This window comes from Equus quagga, chromosome 10 (genome assembly GCF_021613505.1).
Source record: "Equus quagga isolate Etosha38 chromosome 10, UCLA_HA_Equagga_1.0, whole genome shotgun sequence".
NCBI lineage: Eukaryota > Metazoa > Chordata > Mammalia > Perissodactyla > Equidae > Equus > Equus quagga.
Genome location: NC_060276.1, coordinates 96493218 through 96509874, shown reverse-complemented (window position 1 = coordinate 96509874; position 16657 = coordinate 96493218). Strand labels below are relative to the sequence as shown.

The window sequence follows — 16657 nt, the reverse complement described above, 5'->3', positions numbered from 1 at the left end:
AGCTAATACAATATTGTCATCTTTACTTTGCTCATTTCAACTTCAATCCACTGAAGTTCAAAATTAAATATTTTCATTATTACATTTAACATTATTAAATGACATAATTTGGTTTTAATGATCAAACTGCAATGTTTCTTTAAAAAAGAAACCCTGGAAAAATGGTCTCCTGCTGATATGATAGGAACATTATCTTGCTATTATTATGTCTACATAAGGAGATGATGATACTTTCTATTTTCCATAGCAGAATAACTAGACTAAGAACTCTTCTTCCAAGACACTCAGGATTCACTTTTAGATGACAGCAACTTGCAATATCTCTAAAGAATCTCTGCCAGAGATAATGATATAAATCAATAACACAAAAAGTTACAAAGGAAGACATATTTTGTAAAAGTACTTTGTCATCAAAAAGGCAATGGCCACTTTTTATTCACATATGTACTATTAAAACACCTTTTAATATATGGAAAAAAGAACATTTTGTACCACAGAGAGTTTTCTCTAAAGAGCCTGAGATTTTTACAATAATCTCTAGTTGAAATATACACATAAGGAACATCAATATATTCTGATCTCATCACATTTTCTGAAAACAAAGCTATTCTACAATGGGTTCTAGAAAAAATCAATCTAAATTATATGAAATGAGTGTGCATGTCCATAAAAAGTTCTAGTTATTTAAGTTAACAACATCCTTCTGAGTTGGTATGGTTTTACTCTTTCTATTTTAACTTAGTGTAAACCACTTATTAATATTTCTTATTGTTATGGTATCAAAATGTGATGGTTGGGGGGCCGGCCCCATGGCCAAGTGGTTAAGTTCGAGCACTCTGCTTCGGTGGCCCAGGGTTTCACAGGTTTGTATCCTGGGTGTGGACATGGCACTGCTCATCAAGCCATGCTTCGGCGGCGTCCCACGTAGCACAACCTGAAGCATCTACAACTAGAATATACCACTATGTACTGGGGAGCTTTGGGGAGAAGAAGAAGAAGGAAAAAAAAAAAAGATTGGCAATAGATGTTAGCTCAGTTGCCTGTCTTTTAAAAAAAAAAAAGCTATTAAAAAAATGTGATTTCTGGAACAAAGATAGAAGAAAACAGCACCGCTTGCTCAAACAATTGATGTCAAACCCAAAATAAGAGGCCTCAAAGACACTCTTCTCTTTTATAACAAATGCTATATATTTTCCCTTGAATATTTTTTTAGAGACTAATAAACTGTATGCCTGCAAAGTTAAAAGCCTAAGACCATTCATTTCAAAAGCAAAACTCTCCAAAAGGCAGAGCTGATTCTTGGAAAAGTAGGCTCGAAAAACAACCGAAGAGTGATGCAGGGATTAGTCAAGCAGAAAATAGAATCTGTGTCACCATCCTCATGAAGTTAAAAGGAAGTGGATTAAAACCAAACTAATTGATTTGTAAATGTCATTTTGAGGTTACAAATATTTCTTGCAAACCATCGTGTTTGCCAAATTCGACTCTTATTCATTTTTCATTCTAAAGTCACCTTGGTAAAAAAAGTGAGGGCATTTCCACATCATATTGCATATCCAAATGGAAATGACTTACTACAGTAATATGCAAAAGTCATCTAGAACCAGCACAATTTTTTATCCTCGACTTTTTGATTCCTTTAAGAAAAACATCTTCACTTTGTTATTCACAAGGCAAAGCTGACAAAGCATTCTCTTAATGGATAAAGTGTTGTGTGGATTGACAAACCAATTAGTTTGAAACTCAGAGAAGCAAACAATGTATATATGAAACCCACAATGCACGTACAATGCATGTCTTATAGGGAAATCGTGGTAGAAAGTGAATAGCCCAATTCACACTAGGATATATTTCAAAGGAGGGAAACCTTTTATATCTATGGGCATAAAGATGCATCAATTATTAAATAATCTTACCCTAGTAGTACTTATTTTTGCATATGTTAACATTTAAACACATCAGAAACAGCTCCTGAAATTGCTTATGCTAATGCCTATTGCTACTCATTTTAAAAGGCAATTCCACTTAAAACCAAACCTCAGGCCTCAAAACACCAGTTAAGGCCAAAAAAAGCACACCAAAGTCGATACATGCAAGATGTGAAAACCTCCAAATTATATTTCAATGACTTTTTAATTTATAAATCAACTCAATCAATAAAGCATAAGTTTAAAATTCTAAAAACATTTTTGGCAGGTATTTCTTAAGTCAAATATAACTTCAATTCCCCAATAATAAAAATCTTCCCAAACATAAAGCAAAATGTTTCATTAACCTCCTCAGGGGCATAATAGATATGAAATGAAAATTGCTTTGGAGAATAGCTGACATCATCATGCATAAGCTAAAGAACCAGTATTTGGCTAAATAAAAACACGAACTTCTCAAAGGTAATTACTATACAGGGCATGAAAGAAGTCCATGAATCTCCCCTGTTAGATACATTGAAGAGAGCGTTCTAAGTCTTAGATTCTGAGAGATGCTATTTTGTCTTTTACGATTAACAAATCAGCAAATAAAAATCCCTATAATTTAGTTAATTTTTTCCTTTCAATTATCATTGAAATCATGTCTTGAAAAATTCTGAGCAATAATTTTTAAATGCATATTTGTGAATTTCCCCAACACACTGGCAGGAACCGACACATATCTAAAAATATAACATAAGATTTACGCTGAATCCTCTTCTTATTGACAGCCATAAATAAACTTTAATGAACCCTTTTAGGAGACAGAATGTTCTTTGAATCGGAGGGAGTCCATAAATAAAAAGTATTTTCAGATCGAAGATTTTATTGGCAAAATGAAACCATAACCAGTGGTATGATCTCTATTACTCAGCTTGTATTTCATATTATATTTGGTTTATATTGAATTGTCAGGTTTGAGATATTATAATGGTGTTCCTATAGCCTATATGATGTGCATTTCAACATACACTTTCCATTTAGGAGAGCATATGGAATCGGGTATATCAAGCTATTTTATGCAAAAAACCCGCATTATTTATGTAACTGCCCTTACCTGATTACAGGTTCATCAATCTACTTTCTGATTATCATATGCATGCCTATTTAGCTACTCCTACTTCAATTCAAAGGCGGACTTAGAGATCAAAAGCCATTTTATCACTTAACAAGAAAAAGATCTATTTTAAATATACTCTTACTATTTTATAAAAGGATAAGACACACACAAGAATAACTAGAGCACATATCCTAGATAATGGGAACTGACTACCATATGTGGGTTTAATGAAAAACAAGAAACTATTATGGGCTTATCCCTCAAATTCATACACTGTAGCTCTTACCCTCAAGGGTTGGCGTTCTTATTTTCATGACGTCTGCCCTCTCTATCTCACTGGAGTATGAAAAAACATGTAAATCAGTACTAGGAGCCAATAGTGAGGAAACCGTCCCTCATTGTGCAAAACAAGGAAATATGATTGATACAATTTCTACCTTAGAGCTAACCTGGGGCAAGAGGGATGCTGATCGTCTATTGAAGCAACAAAAAGAGGTTACAGGAGTCAGTGCTCAGCTATGCGTTACATAAAGGAGAAGAAACATTTCTAATGAACTTAATCTGATTCCAACGTCACGAATACATTTGTGTTGTTATAATTTTCCTTCCCAAGTACGTGTGCTTACCAAGAGCAATATATTGGTCAATTAAATATGAGTATTCTGGTTCTTACAAAACTTACATATCTCATTTAAAATGACTGAATTTCCATTTTGATTAATGCATCATTTTTTGCACTTGTTTAAAGTTACCTGCCCCCATACACACACACCACCATATGGATCTGCTATCAATAAGATAAGGCAATCAGGTTTCTGGGTCTGCAATACTGAGGATTAGATTCTGGCTGATGATAAATTCATTAGTGAAAGGCTATTCTCTGAGTTATTTCTGAGTTTTTCCTGATGAGACCTATCACCACCTCGCGAGGATCTCCTTTTTTGGAATTGATTCAATATTCCAAAGACCACCGAATTATATACCCTTGCCCAAATATCAGCTTGTATTATATCACAGATATCAATTTCACTGACATTGCTCCTCCAACCTGTGGTTTTAGAGTGTGGTAACCTCAAGAACATGAGAACAGAGTCTGCAATTTCAAAGAAGTTGGCAAACAAAAAAGTGCCTCATAGGCTAGAGAGAAAAGTTGAGGTCAGGATTCATTATCCCTCGAATCCATGTGTCTGGAAGGTATGACTACGCAGCACCAGAGATAAGGATGAAATTTACTTAAGTGTAATATAATAAAATTATAAATACAGTGCTGCTTCTCAACTAAAGAAGCAGAAAATGAATAACCATCCAATAGAGGACTTCCCCCAGAGTGACATTATAACAGTAGCAGTGCCAGGAATAAATTTCCTGATTTAAACAGTAAACCATGTTGCCTTTTATAGAGTATATGAATGAAATTGGCAAGAGTGGCTAATTAATTATAGCTGATTAGTCTATCAAATCTCTTGGTAGAACAAGCGAAACAGGAACTTGTTATAATTATTTGGAGTCAATGCACTCTAAATGTAGTATGCTTCATCCATGAGGCATATATATTCTAAAGGCTTGGGTTTTTTCCTAAAGTTTTATACTTTAGTTTTAGATATTGGTATCTTGAGAACTAAAATCATATACGACAATTCATAATATATTGCAAGAAGACAGAACACTTTAAATATACCTAGAATATAGAAAAACATGTAATGCATAGTTTCTATTTTGCGCTTAGTTTGTGGAAATGTTAAATCTGAGATGACAAACACTAATCTATACAAAAAACAGTGGTAGTCCAGAAAAGTACCAACCTTCAGGATCGAGTAGTTTCTCTATGCCTAATTGATGTTTGGCAATGTTGAATGCATGTTCCAGTCGTTGTGTGGCTGACTGCTGGCAAACCACACTATTCCAATCAAACAGGTCTGGCCTGAAACAGACACACATAAAGATAAATATAAATCAATCTAGAATGTTTCATGAGATTCACTTCAATTCTGATTTTTAACTGACAACGGATGCCCATAGTCCTTAAGACCTGAGTCTTACTCTTCATTACCCCTCCATAACATTTCTCATTTAAACAAGTCACAATTTTAATTGAAAACCCTGAAGAAAACAAAGGAGAAGTTATTCTACCTTATCCAAGCAACAAAAATGTGTTAATCTCATCCAATCTTATGGATTTGAATATCAGTCATTTGCTGGAAACTTCCAATTTTATAAGCCTAGCCCAGACCTCTTCCCTGAAATCCAGACTCTAGATTCATCTGCTTACTCAGCGTCTCCATGTAGAGTCATCACAAGACTCAAGTATCCAAAACTGGGCTTCCGATATTCATCCCCAACACACTCCCCAAACCCACTCAGTTCTCTTGTAGTTCTCCCCTCCTCAATAATCAATGACAAGTTCAAATTTGGCAGTTGCTCAGATGAGAAACTTTGGAGTCAACTTTGATGACTCTTTCACTCTCATACCACACTCAGGTGGAAATATATCCAGAATTTGACCACTTAACACTATTCTCACTGCCATCACCTTAATCCAAACCAACATTTTCTCTTGCACGGATTACTGCCTTAGCTTTCTACTGCTCCCCTACTCCCACTCTTGTCCTTGTTGATCTATCCTCACAGGGCTATCAGAGTGCTCTGTTAAAGTATTTCATCATAATCTTCTTCTCAAATCCCTGCTACCGGGGGAGTAAAATTCACTGATTTAACTGTGACCTACAAGGCCCTACATGGTCTGGCTCCCCCATTAACTCTACGATTTTATTTTTCGCCTCTCTCCTCATATTCCTCAAATAGGTTAGATAGTTTCCTGCATTTGCAGTTGCTATTCCCTCTACCTGGAACTCTCTTCCCCCAGACATCAACATGGCTCACTCCTCCACTTCCTCTGGGTCTTTACCCAAAAGTCACATTATTGGTGAGTCCTTCCCTGCCCTCTCTCCATCTAAAATTAGTCACTCCCAAATTACTTACATATACTCATTTCCTATCCATCTTAATTGCTTTATATTTTTCTCATTAGCTGTTGATACTATTTAACATAATATATATTTTAATTAATCTTGTCTATTTATCTGTCTGTCACTGGAATATAGAATATAAAATATTTTTGCCAGTTTTTTTCACCTCTAGAAACTCAGCCTGATCCATAGAAGCTCAATAAATATTTGTTGATTATACCAGAGAATGGATGAGAACATACTATGTGAATATCATTTTACTTGGTAATTGAGAAAACACAAAGGATGGTAAGATGTAGTTCTTATCCGATAAAGATTTTAAACCTAGTGAGGAAAAAAATGCATACATCATAACAAGTTAAATAAATTCTAAACATGAAAAATACAGATAATAAGATATAAGGTTTTCTAAAATCTGAAGAAGTCAAGAAAGTTTTGTTTTGTTTTGTTTTGTTTTTTTGAGGAAGATTAGTCCTGAGCTAACTACTGCCAGTCCTCCTCTTTTTGCTGAGGAAGACTGGCCCTGAGCTAACATCCATGCCCATCTTCCTCCACTTTCTATGTGGGATGCCTACCACAGCATGGCGTGCCAAGCGGTGCCATGTTTACACCCAGGATCCGAACCAGCGAACCCCGGGCCGCCAAGAAGCGGAACATTCGAACTTAACCGCTGCACCACTGGGCCGGCCCCAAGAAAGTTTTTGGAGGCTGAGGGGAGTCTTAAATGGTGGTTTGAGTTTAGATGTAAGAAAAGTTGTTGACAGTGACTACTTCTAGGAAGGCGAGTGTGACGGGGTAGGGTTGGAGTCATGAAGACACATTTTGTTTCTTTTCCTTTGCCCCCCTCTCCAATGTCTGATTTTTTTTAAACCATGTGCTGTATTACTTCTATGGTAATAAACTAAAATAAGAAATCAGGAAGAAAATTTCACTGCAACTTTATACTTATTACAACTTATCTGCATATTTTGAGTATATTTCTAATCCATTATCATTTGGTTTTCCCACAAAAGTAGAACCTGGCTTCTTTTTAACTGCACTGTAGTGGACTTTGTGTCAATGTAATACTTTTAATTTCCTACATATTAAGATAAAATTTAGCCTTACATAGATACAAAGCCACTAATATCCTAACCTTTGGCAAGGCTATTTGTCAATCCCTATGTTCTATATTAAGAGCATGCCTTTGTTCTATATAGCTTAGTCATTCAATTATTGAAATCAGGACACCTCATGACATTCCTAAGTGTACCAATGACAATCACCTTGGAACATAAAGTTAAACCATTTTTTTTCTTTACGTAAACAATATGAACATCTGTCAAAGACAAAAAGAAGAGGGAGATGATTCATGAAAGAGCATTATCAGCTGTGGGAAACCTCTTGAAAAGTAACCATGTTATGTATAAAAAGGTAGCTACTGATGATTCATTCAATATGACAGAAGAATATATAAATGAAGATATTTTGAGAGAGAAAGAGTGGGTCAGGGACAGATGCAGCAGGGCAATCTGGATATGTTTACTGTATCACTTACAAATATATTCAGAAATCATAAAATAGAATACTAACAAATGTGGTATGTGAACATGCTTAGAGAATTGAAGTCTTCCACTTGAAAAGAAAATGTTAAAGAGCCAACAAGGACCTCATAACCTGACCCTCGCGATATTTCTGTTCATCTGCAAACGTGTACATGAACAGCAAGATCAATATGCTCAGACCCTTATTGTGAAGCATGTGGCTGCATAAATGAACGCTGACTTAGAATGCAGAATGAATATCTCTATCCCTTCTCATCTGGCTGTACTGAAGCTATGGAATATTTTTCTTTGTGTCACACTTATGAAAAACAATGTGTTAACGTTGTTTAACATGCAGATTGAGTGCGAACCTGCCTCCTTTTGAAAATCAGGTTGCTGAGTCATTCACCTGGAAACTCAGTCTGGATGGGGTTAATTAAACCCAGCTGGAGCAAGACACCTGACAAAGATGCTTATTTAGAGAGCGTTTACTCTTGGATTGAGCTTTACCATGAAGAAAATTTATATTCTGGACTTTTCTAGAAGCAAGATTGGCATAGGAAAATGGTAGATTCATCAAGAAAGAAAGATCAAAGTGAGAAAAGATAAGCTGCATTGAAAATCAGGGAAGATGCAGTCCAGTGGCATTTCAAACACAGTTAATAAGGCAATGTATTTGACCCTGGGGATTAAGCTGGGGAAAAGAGATGGGTAATAGGAAAACAAAAGCAGAGATTCCTTAAAGTAAATTTAGTATACATATAATATATATTCATATATTATCTATAATATATGTGAATGCATTAAATATAATAAATGTATTACCATGTTGTTTTGCTTTTTCTTGAACTGTTATTAATTCATTTACCGAGCTTCTTTATACGAAAAAATGCAACCATCTATTTTATCTTAGAAAATATAATAGCGTATGGAATATAGTTAAGGACATTTGGTTCACTATATCCTACTGAGTTCTTTTTATGAAGATCCACAGAAGAACTCTCTCATGCTTTATAGCAGTTGCTTTGCTGTTCCAGAACAATTGTTTTCTTTTGATATTCTGAGCACTGAGTCATAGAAATTAATTGTGGTCTGCTCTTTGGCTTGGATGCTAAGATGCTCAGAGCCTCTTTTAACCCCGAAATAGATATAAATAAAAATACAGAGCCTAATGGTATTTGCTATCTAAGTGTGTATCTGACAAGAGAAATGTTTCTTTTTCACATTATTAATCTGATGATGGTAATTAATTTTAGTACAGCCACTCACATGAGATTTGGAACCATTTTTAGCTCTACAGTTTAGGCTCATAATAACACATTATTTGTATAGAAAGACCAACTCCATTTTTAGCAAAGTTAGAATATAACCTTGATTTTCTGGCAGAGTCCCAATTTCAAATATGCTGCTCTCCTCCCTCCACCTTAATCACATTCATGCTTGGGTAATTTTAATATTTCAACAACTAAATGATATATCACATAAAAAACAGGATAAATATTTTTATTCAGTGCATTCCAATGGATGGTTAGATCAATATGGTCAACATACATAACATGTTGCACAGCAGGAAATTATCTGGAACCACAATGGAGAAAAAGATAGTCTCTAAATCAATACTTATAACAATTATTCAGTGTCTCAGTGGTCATCCTTACCTATGACTGTGGATGAGAGCATTCAAAGCCAGACCATCAGACCAGCTCGTGGTGAAGTTAATGACATTAACCTGTGGATAATTACGAGTTGATTGTCGGACCCAGCTCAGGAGAATCTTTTCACTGTTGGTTTGTTGCAATCCAGCCATGATATTTTTCATTACATTTTTGACCTATGTATGGAAAGAAATTTTTAGAAGAAAATGCATTCCCTGAACAAGAACCACACAAGCTTAAATCTGAATACCCGACTCTTCAGTAATAAATAATGTAAACTTTAGGGTTGATTAGCAATAAGAATAAATTCTGCCAGGACTGAGTCCATTCTAATTAGTTAGGAGTCAATTCTGATTGGTTGGTTATCTGTGATGCACCATTTATTGAATATGATTACTATCACTCCTAGATTCTGTGTTAAACTATTAATTTTGTGTTTTTAGAATTGCTCATCTTCTAACTTTCAATGAATATGCTAGAGAAGAGTGTGTACAAAACATTAGATTTGTTGTTAACCAAAAACTTAAGACATATTAGTGGTTTTAGGCTAGAAAGAATGACAGTGGCTAAAAGAATGGGCTTACTTTTTTAAGTTTAGGTTCAAATTTCATAGAAAGCTATGAATGAATTGTGTTAATTGGGCAACTTTTTTAGGTCTCTGTTTCCTTAACTATATATAGAAGGTTGTTATAAGAATCAAAAGACAAACTACAGTAAGATAAAACCCCAGGTTTATAACTTAAAATAATAGAAATTATGTTTACTAATCAAAATGAAGAAAAAGAATATGGAAATGAACTTGCCTATTTAAACAAAAGAACAAAAAATCAACAAAAGAAAGAAAAGATTTATCACTAAAAGCTGTGGATATGTCACCTTGGTTTTTGTTTTTTGGGGGTTTTTTTTGGTAGTCAGTCCGGTTTAATCCATTATGGCTTTTTTCAGAGTGAGATTCACACACACAAAAGAAGAACAAACATTACAAACTCCCAGAACATGGGCCCAGAACCCTGGCTCATTTATGAGGCCTCTCGGGTCATAGGAAATGCCATTTAAGAAATGCCATTTATAAAAAAATTATATAAAGTAACAGAATCTCATTGAAGTTACATACACAGCATAGGTCCTTAGGTGACCACAGAAGGCACATCTCACCTCTGTGAGGTGGTCAGATCTGCTCTGGTGTTGACAAGCACATTGTCCTGAGCTGCCCAAGGACCTCTGCCTGCTGGTGGGTCCCCAGGGAAAGAGAGAGTTTGGCTGGGCCTGCCCGGCTACCCTGGACGCTGTCACAATTATTTCATAGTTTGGTACCCTCGATCTTTTAGACCTGGTAAGCCAGTCTATGAGCTTTTCTTTGAAACAGTCTTAGACCCAGAATAGTCATGTCGCTCAAAGAAGATGTAGTCTCCAAGAGTGTGAGGTGTCAGTTAAGGACACAGACCCACTCTCCCCCAGAGGAGAGGGCAAAAGTCAGTTTTCTCTCTGCCTCAAGAACGAAGAGGGAACTGGTACTCCTTGAACAAAAGAATCCGGAAGGATCATTCTTGACAAAGTGCCTGGCATGCACAGGGGCACCAAATGCAGACGAAAACCACTGGGATCTGGGAGGTTGGCCTTGTGGTGGTTTCTGTCTTACTTGTCTCCCCTCCCTTCCCCCGCAGCAAGAAGCGCTTCCCGTGACGTGACCGGGCTAACAAGGCTCTACCTGCTTTGTCCCCTTGTGCTCGTTTTTGGCAGAGAGGTTAAAAGGCTTAAGGTCTGCGGAACAGACATGTGGAGAAGAGGTTAAACATCCAAGATGCCCTCACATGCAAAGTGGTTAGTGCAAAGCCAAGGGGTGCCGTCTTGTGTGCTGGGCTCAGGAACCTCACTTTGGGGCTGTGAGGAGGCTTGTTTCGTCACAACTCTCTCTGCTGCTCCTTGAAAAGTCACAGCTTCCCTCCCAACACAGGGTCTCCTGGCCCTGCTCCGGGTAGCCCTGTCAGAACGTGCAGGAGTGAAGGCCCTGTGGCTCCGAGTTGCCAGGGTGTGGCCAGGCCTTAGTCTGAATGGGAGTCTGAATTCTCTTCTCTGGCTTTGATGGCTGTAGTCTCATCTGCGGAGTTGTCTTGTTTGAGCAATTTAGCCGCGCCGTTCAAGATCAGGTAGAAGTCAACTGCAAATACGATGGTGGCAAAGAAGCTAAACACCCCAGATGCTTTGGAAGCCCCGTCCAAGTATTTGGCAACAGTTGTGATGGAGTGGGCAAAGCAGATGAAGACCGCTGTGACCCAGCGTCAGAAGTCCATCATGGCCAGCACAAGCCCTGCCACTTGTCGTTCAGCTTGCACGGCATCAGCACGGAGGAAGTAGAGGGCCAGCAGGAACTCCAGCAGGGGTGCCCTGAGGAAGGCGCATGCTGTGAACGCCCCATAGCAAACAAACGTGATTGGACAAGAGGCCTGACTCCGCCAGCAGGAAGTGGCCTTTGAGCCAGCAGAGGAAGCTGCGCGCCGCGGGAGGGCGAAGAGCCAGGGCAGAACTCGGCAGAAGCAGCCAGCGGGCTTGGGGGTCAGGGGCCCTGGTATGGGGTCCACTTGGGCGCAGCAGCAGGGGCTGAGGCTTTCCCTCGCTCCCTCTCACCCCCAAAATCCCCACAACCAGGAGAGAAGCAGAAACCCAGACTGTGTGGAAAGAGAAAAAGGCCAGACTCTTGGTTTTCTTTTTATTAATTGCTTTCTGTACATTTGATTCTCTACTAGGCTTTGTGCATGTGCGCATGCCATTCAGCGGGTGGCTGTATTTTCAAGTTTCATTCTAACTACTCTGATACAGAAATCCATTCTAAACGTCTTTTTGTAGGTTTCAAGAATGCAGGGGTACCTCATTATAGAACAAACTGTCTACATAGTAAAGGAATAATTACTAGGCTACTTCTTTAATATAAGTCAGGCCCGTTATCATATACTTGGAGGAAGTATATAAGTAAATGTGATTAGTTTTTACCCACAAGGGCTTTCCTTTTGGGAAGTATAAGGTTCATGTACTACCCACATTTGATCAGAAGATGAATATTTACTGTGTATTCTAAATATAACATTTTATTTTGCTTCTTCATCCATGTAGAAGCTGACAAATGCCTTTGGGGAAAATACATATTTTAACATCGCCAATGTTAGTCATCGTTTTATGAAAGATTCAATGCAAATTTTAGGATAGACCATTAAATGTAACTTTAAAACACTTGAAAAGGATTTGAGATGATGTTTTGTAAATGTGGTAATGATTTCAATATGTGAAATCTTTGCATATATTTGTCACCATCCCTTGATAGCTAAATCTATTATTTAGGGATGGATTATCCAGTTTTCTTAATTCCTTCCTGACCTGCTTATTTAGTCAGTTAGCGAATAAATAGGCCAAACACTTATGTAAGATATATAATTTTTCTCATCATATTATAAAGTTATAAAGGGCACAAACTCCATGTACAGCAACTGCAGGACGTGTACTTTGTGTCCTGTGCTGAACCAGGGTTGGAATCAGCAGATACTGGCTCAGTGGTGGTGATGGATTTGCACTGATCAGACAACCCTTCCATGATGAATGGGATTCATTTGTGAAATGCTCAGCCAGACTGCCCTCTATGCACATAATGTTAAAGGACAACACAGTATTCAATCCAAAACTCCTTTAGCGTCATTATGTCACTAATTCAGCTTATCAGCCTCAGCCTCATTGGTATTGCCTCTACTTGGGTGCTGAGAAAAAAAATAAAGGGCAATGTGAAATAATCAGTTCTTCTTTTCCTGCATAAAAGACAGTTACCGAGAAATCTTTATTCAGAATCAACCTTCAGTTAGGCACTGAGCTGGTCCTAAGGTGAGTCTGTAAGCAGAAAAATTTCCCACCCTCAGGTCTTACTGTCCCTAAGAGAGAAAGAATCAATTTAAACAAATGTGTGCATGTGTGTGTGCATACAACTATATATCTGTTTTTAAAAGGAAAAATATTGAAATGTCTTTGAGCAGTGATTTCAAAAATGACGAGGAGTTAACTGGGCAAAGAAAGTGTGATAGACAAGGAGATGCACTACCAAGATTCTCCTTCAGGGAAGGGCTTGTTCCAGCTGTGAGTCCCCTCAGGGACTACCTGAACTGCAGGGTCATCACCTAAGGTCATGCTCTTCCTGGGGCAGCCTACATCTAGTGACTGATGAAGAGAAATGGTATAAAGACTCAGCCACGTCGCCCCCCTCAGGACAACTCTAAAGGCTCATTCTAACTCCAAGTTCCCCACCATGGGTTTGAAGAAGGCTGTTGTTGGGTGTGCATCAGAGCTCTAGCTCTCCTTCTCACTCCAGTTACCCTCTCTCTTCCACGGGTGTTGGTTCCAAGGGCATGCCTTACTCAACATCCTACCTGCTGAACTCAAAGTCTGCTTCCAAGAATCCATTCTGTGACTAACAGGAGTTGCAGCAGAGGGGTAGAAGTGAAGAGGGGTAGGAATAGTCTTCCACAAAGAAAGGAGAATGGTGTATAAAAAGGCCTGAAGAAGACCAGAGGAAGAACTGTCTTGCACAGAAGGCACTAGGTAGGCAGGAGTTTATAGTAAGGGCGTCTAGCAGTGCAAAAACCATCTTTCTCTTGTATGTTGTGCAAATAATAAATACTATAAACACTCCAGTGTGAAGTAGCCCTGGAATTGAGTATTTCCTTTGAGTTAGCCAACAAAGGTGGGGCTAGCACACCACTGTTTGCAGGATATGTTTTTATCTCCAGCTGGTTACCAGAACTGAGTTGACCATCCTAAAAAGGATTGTTTGCACTTTAAAAAGCAGGCAAGAAAAGATGACAAATGCACGTTGCCCACTTCACAATTTTGCTAGAAGCTGCTTATTCCTCAATATAGGCATTGTTTTTCAGGCTAACAATTTTATTTAAGTGGAAACTGGAAAAACAGTGACAGAGGAAATAGGGCTGGGATTCCTGAGTTTTTACAAGTTCAAAGAGAAGTCCTCTACGACACTATTAATAACACAGTATGTGGCACTGGAACAAAAGATTCATATCTTTCCATCTCTTAATGCCATCCTTAATCTGATAGATCTGGAAAGTATATTAGGTTGGCCAGAGTGTCCTTTAATCTTTGCTGAGGTTCAAGGGCTTCTTCAGCTATTTAGTAGGAAGGCAAATAGGTACTCCTGGTGAAAATATCTTTTGGGATACATTGGATTATGATGAGGAGTATTGAGCAGGAGGAATTTTTTAAAAATGTATTTAGTAGCTTTAGGGGAACAGGGCAATGTGATAGAAGAGAGAAATAAGGAGGGAGGCAGAGGGTTGGAAGAGTATCTACATGCTTGCAGTCACAAAGGATATGGTGATTCAAGGACGTAGATGGAAAACGACAGACTCTAAGAGAGGTCTCAGACCAGGAGAGACTACAAAAGCATTTCTTCTGGTATTCCTGGGTGTGAAAGCCCCTCCACATGCTAATAATAAAAAATGAGCAAGCTCACAAGCAAATGAAGAAAATATCAGACGGAGCAGTTTTGAAATTTTATCTTTTTGGTGGGTTGAGATGGAGTTAGAAACAGTTTTGAGGAGATAAAAAAGGGTGAGATCATATGAGATGCAGTTTGGATGATAAATGCAGTTAAAATAGCCTTTTGAGGCTCTGTGAATGCCTAAGTTCTCCTGCTAGCTTTGCCATGACTAACATGTGCACAACTCAGCGTTTTCTGCAAGCTGGGGTCCCTCTATGAACCATATGTGACCAGGCCATAAGATAAATGCAACAACTGATAGTCCACTAGAAACTTCTGTAGCAATTTTACAGAGTCCTCTTTATGTCTATTGAATGTAATGATAAAAAAGAAGCTTGGATTTTTTGTATCTTTTTATTTCATTTTTGTAATGCTTCAGTTATATTGTAATTTACATGTAATAGAAAAGGGCAAAATGTTCTTTCCTCAAGATAGTTGGAGAACTACTGAGCAACAGAAGTAAACCAGTTTGGTGGGGGGCCATATGTTGCCTTGCTGGTTCTATCGACACCATCACTATATGAAAAAGGCCCAGAATTGGGAATCTTGGGCTCATTTGGGCTCTTATGAGCTATTCTCTGTTGTCAACCACTATGGTTGTTCTCTCTCTCTTCCGATGTTGCTGTTAAATAGTATTGAGTGTGTTCAGAGTGTTTAGAATACAAAGATATGGGGGTCAATTGGGAGAACAATATGGCTGCTGAGTTGAATAGGTATATCTCTTGTCTGCATGCTGTCTGACTCTGAGCAGGACCAATCGACAATTCAAGTTAAAAGTCAACCCTACTAAATGAAGTAGTGATACCTGCTAGAATAGGGATGAACCCCAAGGATTATGTTCGGTGAAAGAAGCCAGCTATAAAAGAACGCATAGTATATGATTCCATTGACAGGAAATGTCCAAAAGGCAGACATATAGAGACAGAATATAGATTAATGGTTGCCTAGTGCTGGGGGTGGGTGTGAGGAGTGACTGTAAATGGACATGAGATTTATTTTTAGGGTGGTAGAAATGTGCTAAAATTAGATTGTTGTGATGGTTGTACAACTCTGTAAATATCTTAAAATCTTTGACGGATTGGGAGGGCAGGGAGAAACTGTTTCTTCCTCAAAATAGTTTGAGAAGCACTAGGCAACAGAACTAAACCAGTTTGGTATATTTTGAATTTTACACTTAGAATGGCTAGATTTACAATATATAAATTACATGTCAAAAAAGCTGTTTTATAAAAAAGTAATCTCTGATAATAAAAAGAACAGACATCTCAATTATCCTCCAAATTCTTAACATATGAGTGGAAAATTCTAAGCAATCAAAGTTATTCATATGATACACCTCTAATGAAAATGGACTGCTGTACTAAGTACTTTATGGATAGTCTCATTTAATGCTGACAAGGAATATACATGTTAATTAGTATTTCTTCTATTTTGACAGTGTGGGAATTATGGCCCAGAAAGGGATGGTGTTATACCCAGTATTACTAAGACTGTAAATGAGGGAGTTGAAATTTAAGTTCATGTTGGTCTGGCTAAAAAAGTGTGTACTCTTTTCACTAAACCAAATGACCTTTGATCTGTTTGCCAGAGGTCCAGTAGTAAATAAAGGCATTCAGAGACCATATGCTGAGGTGGTTCAGAAAAAAATGCAATTTTTTTTTCATAAAGTCGGATTATGAAATGAGTTTGTGTGTATAACACATATACTCATACAGATAATCATATCCCACTAATCTTTTATTGGCATTAGTTTACATTGAGAATCCACAAGATTCACAAATTCTCATTCATTTGGTAGTGTGAATAACAGCAAAAAATACCTTCCTTTTTACAAAACTATATAGATTCACTTATAGATGAGTTATAAAAGACACATAGTTGTAAAAAATATTTTTATTAACACATTGAGGATATTTATCTTTTTTGCCCATCTGTACCCAGTGAAATAACATTTGG

At 37.6% G+C, this 16657-nt stretch overlaps 1 protein-coding gene across 9 annotated transcripts in view; it reads right to left on the bottom strand.

Annotated features, from left to right (window-relative positions):
* DMD (dystrophin) overlaps window positions 1-16657 on the bottom strand; it is a 2273580-nt gene that overhangs the window by 1540700 nt on the left and 716223 nt on the right. For all 9 annotated transcript variants that reach the window (XM_046672830.1, XM_046672828.1, XM_046672833.1 and 6 more), the window contains exons 6-7: window positions 9175-9347; window positions 4830-4948 (exon numbers count right to left, since the gene is read on the bottom strand). In XM_046672830.1, the coding sequence (XP_046528786.1) occupies window positions 4830-4948; window positions 9175-9347 (292 nt within the window). The remainder of the gene's footprint in view (window positions 1-4829; window positions 4949-9174; window positions 9348-16657) is intronic.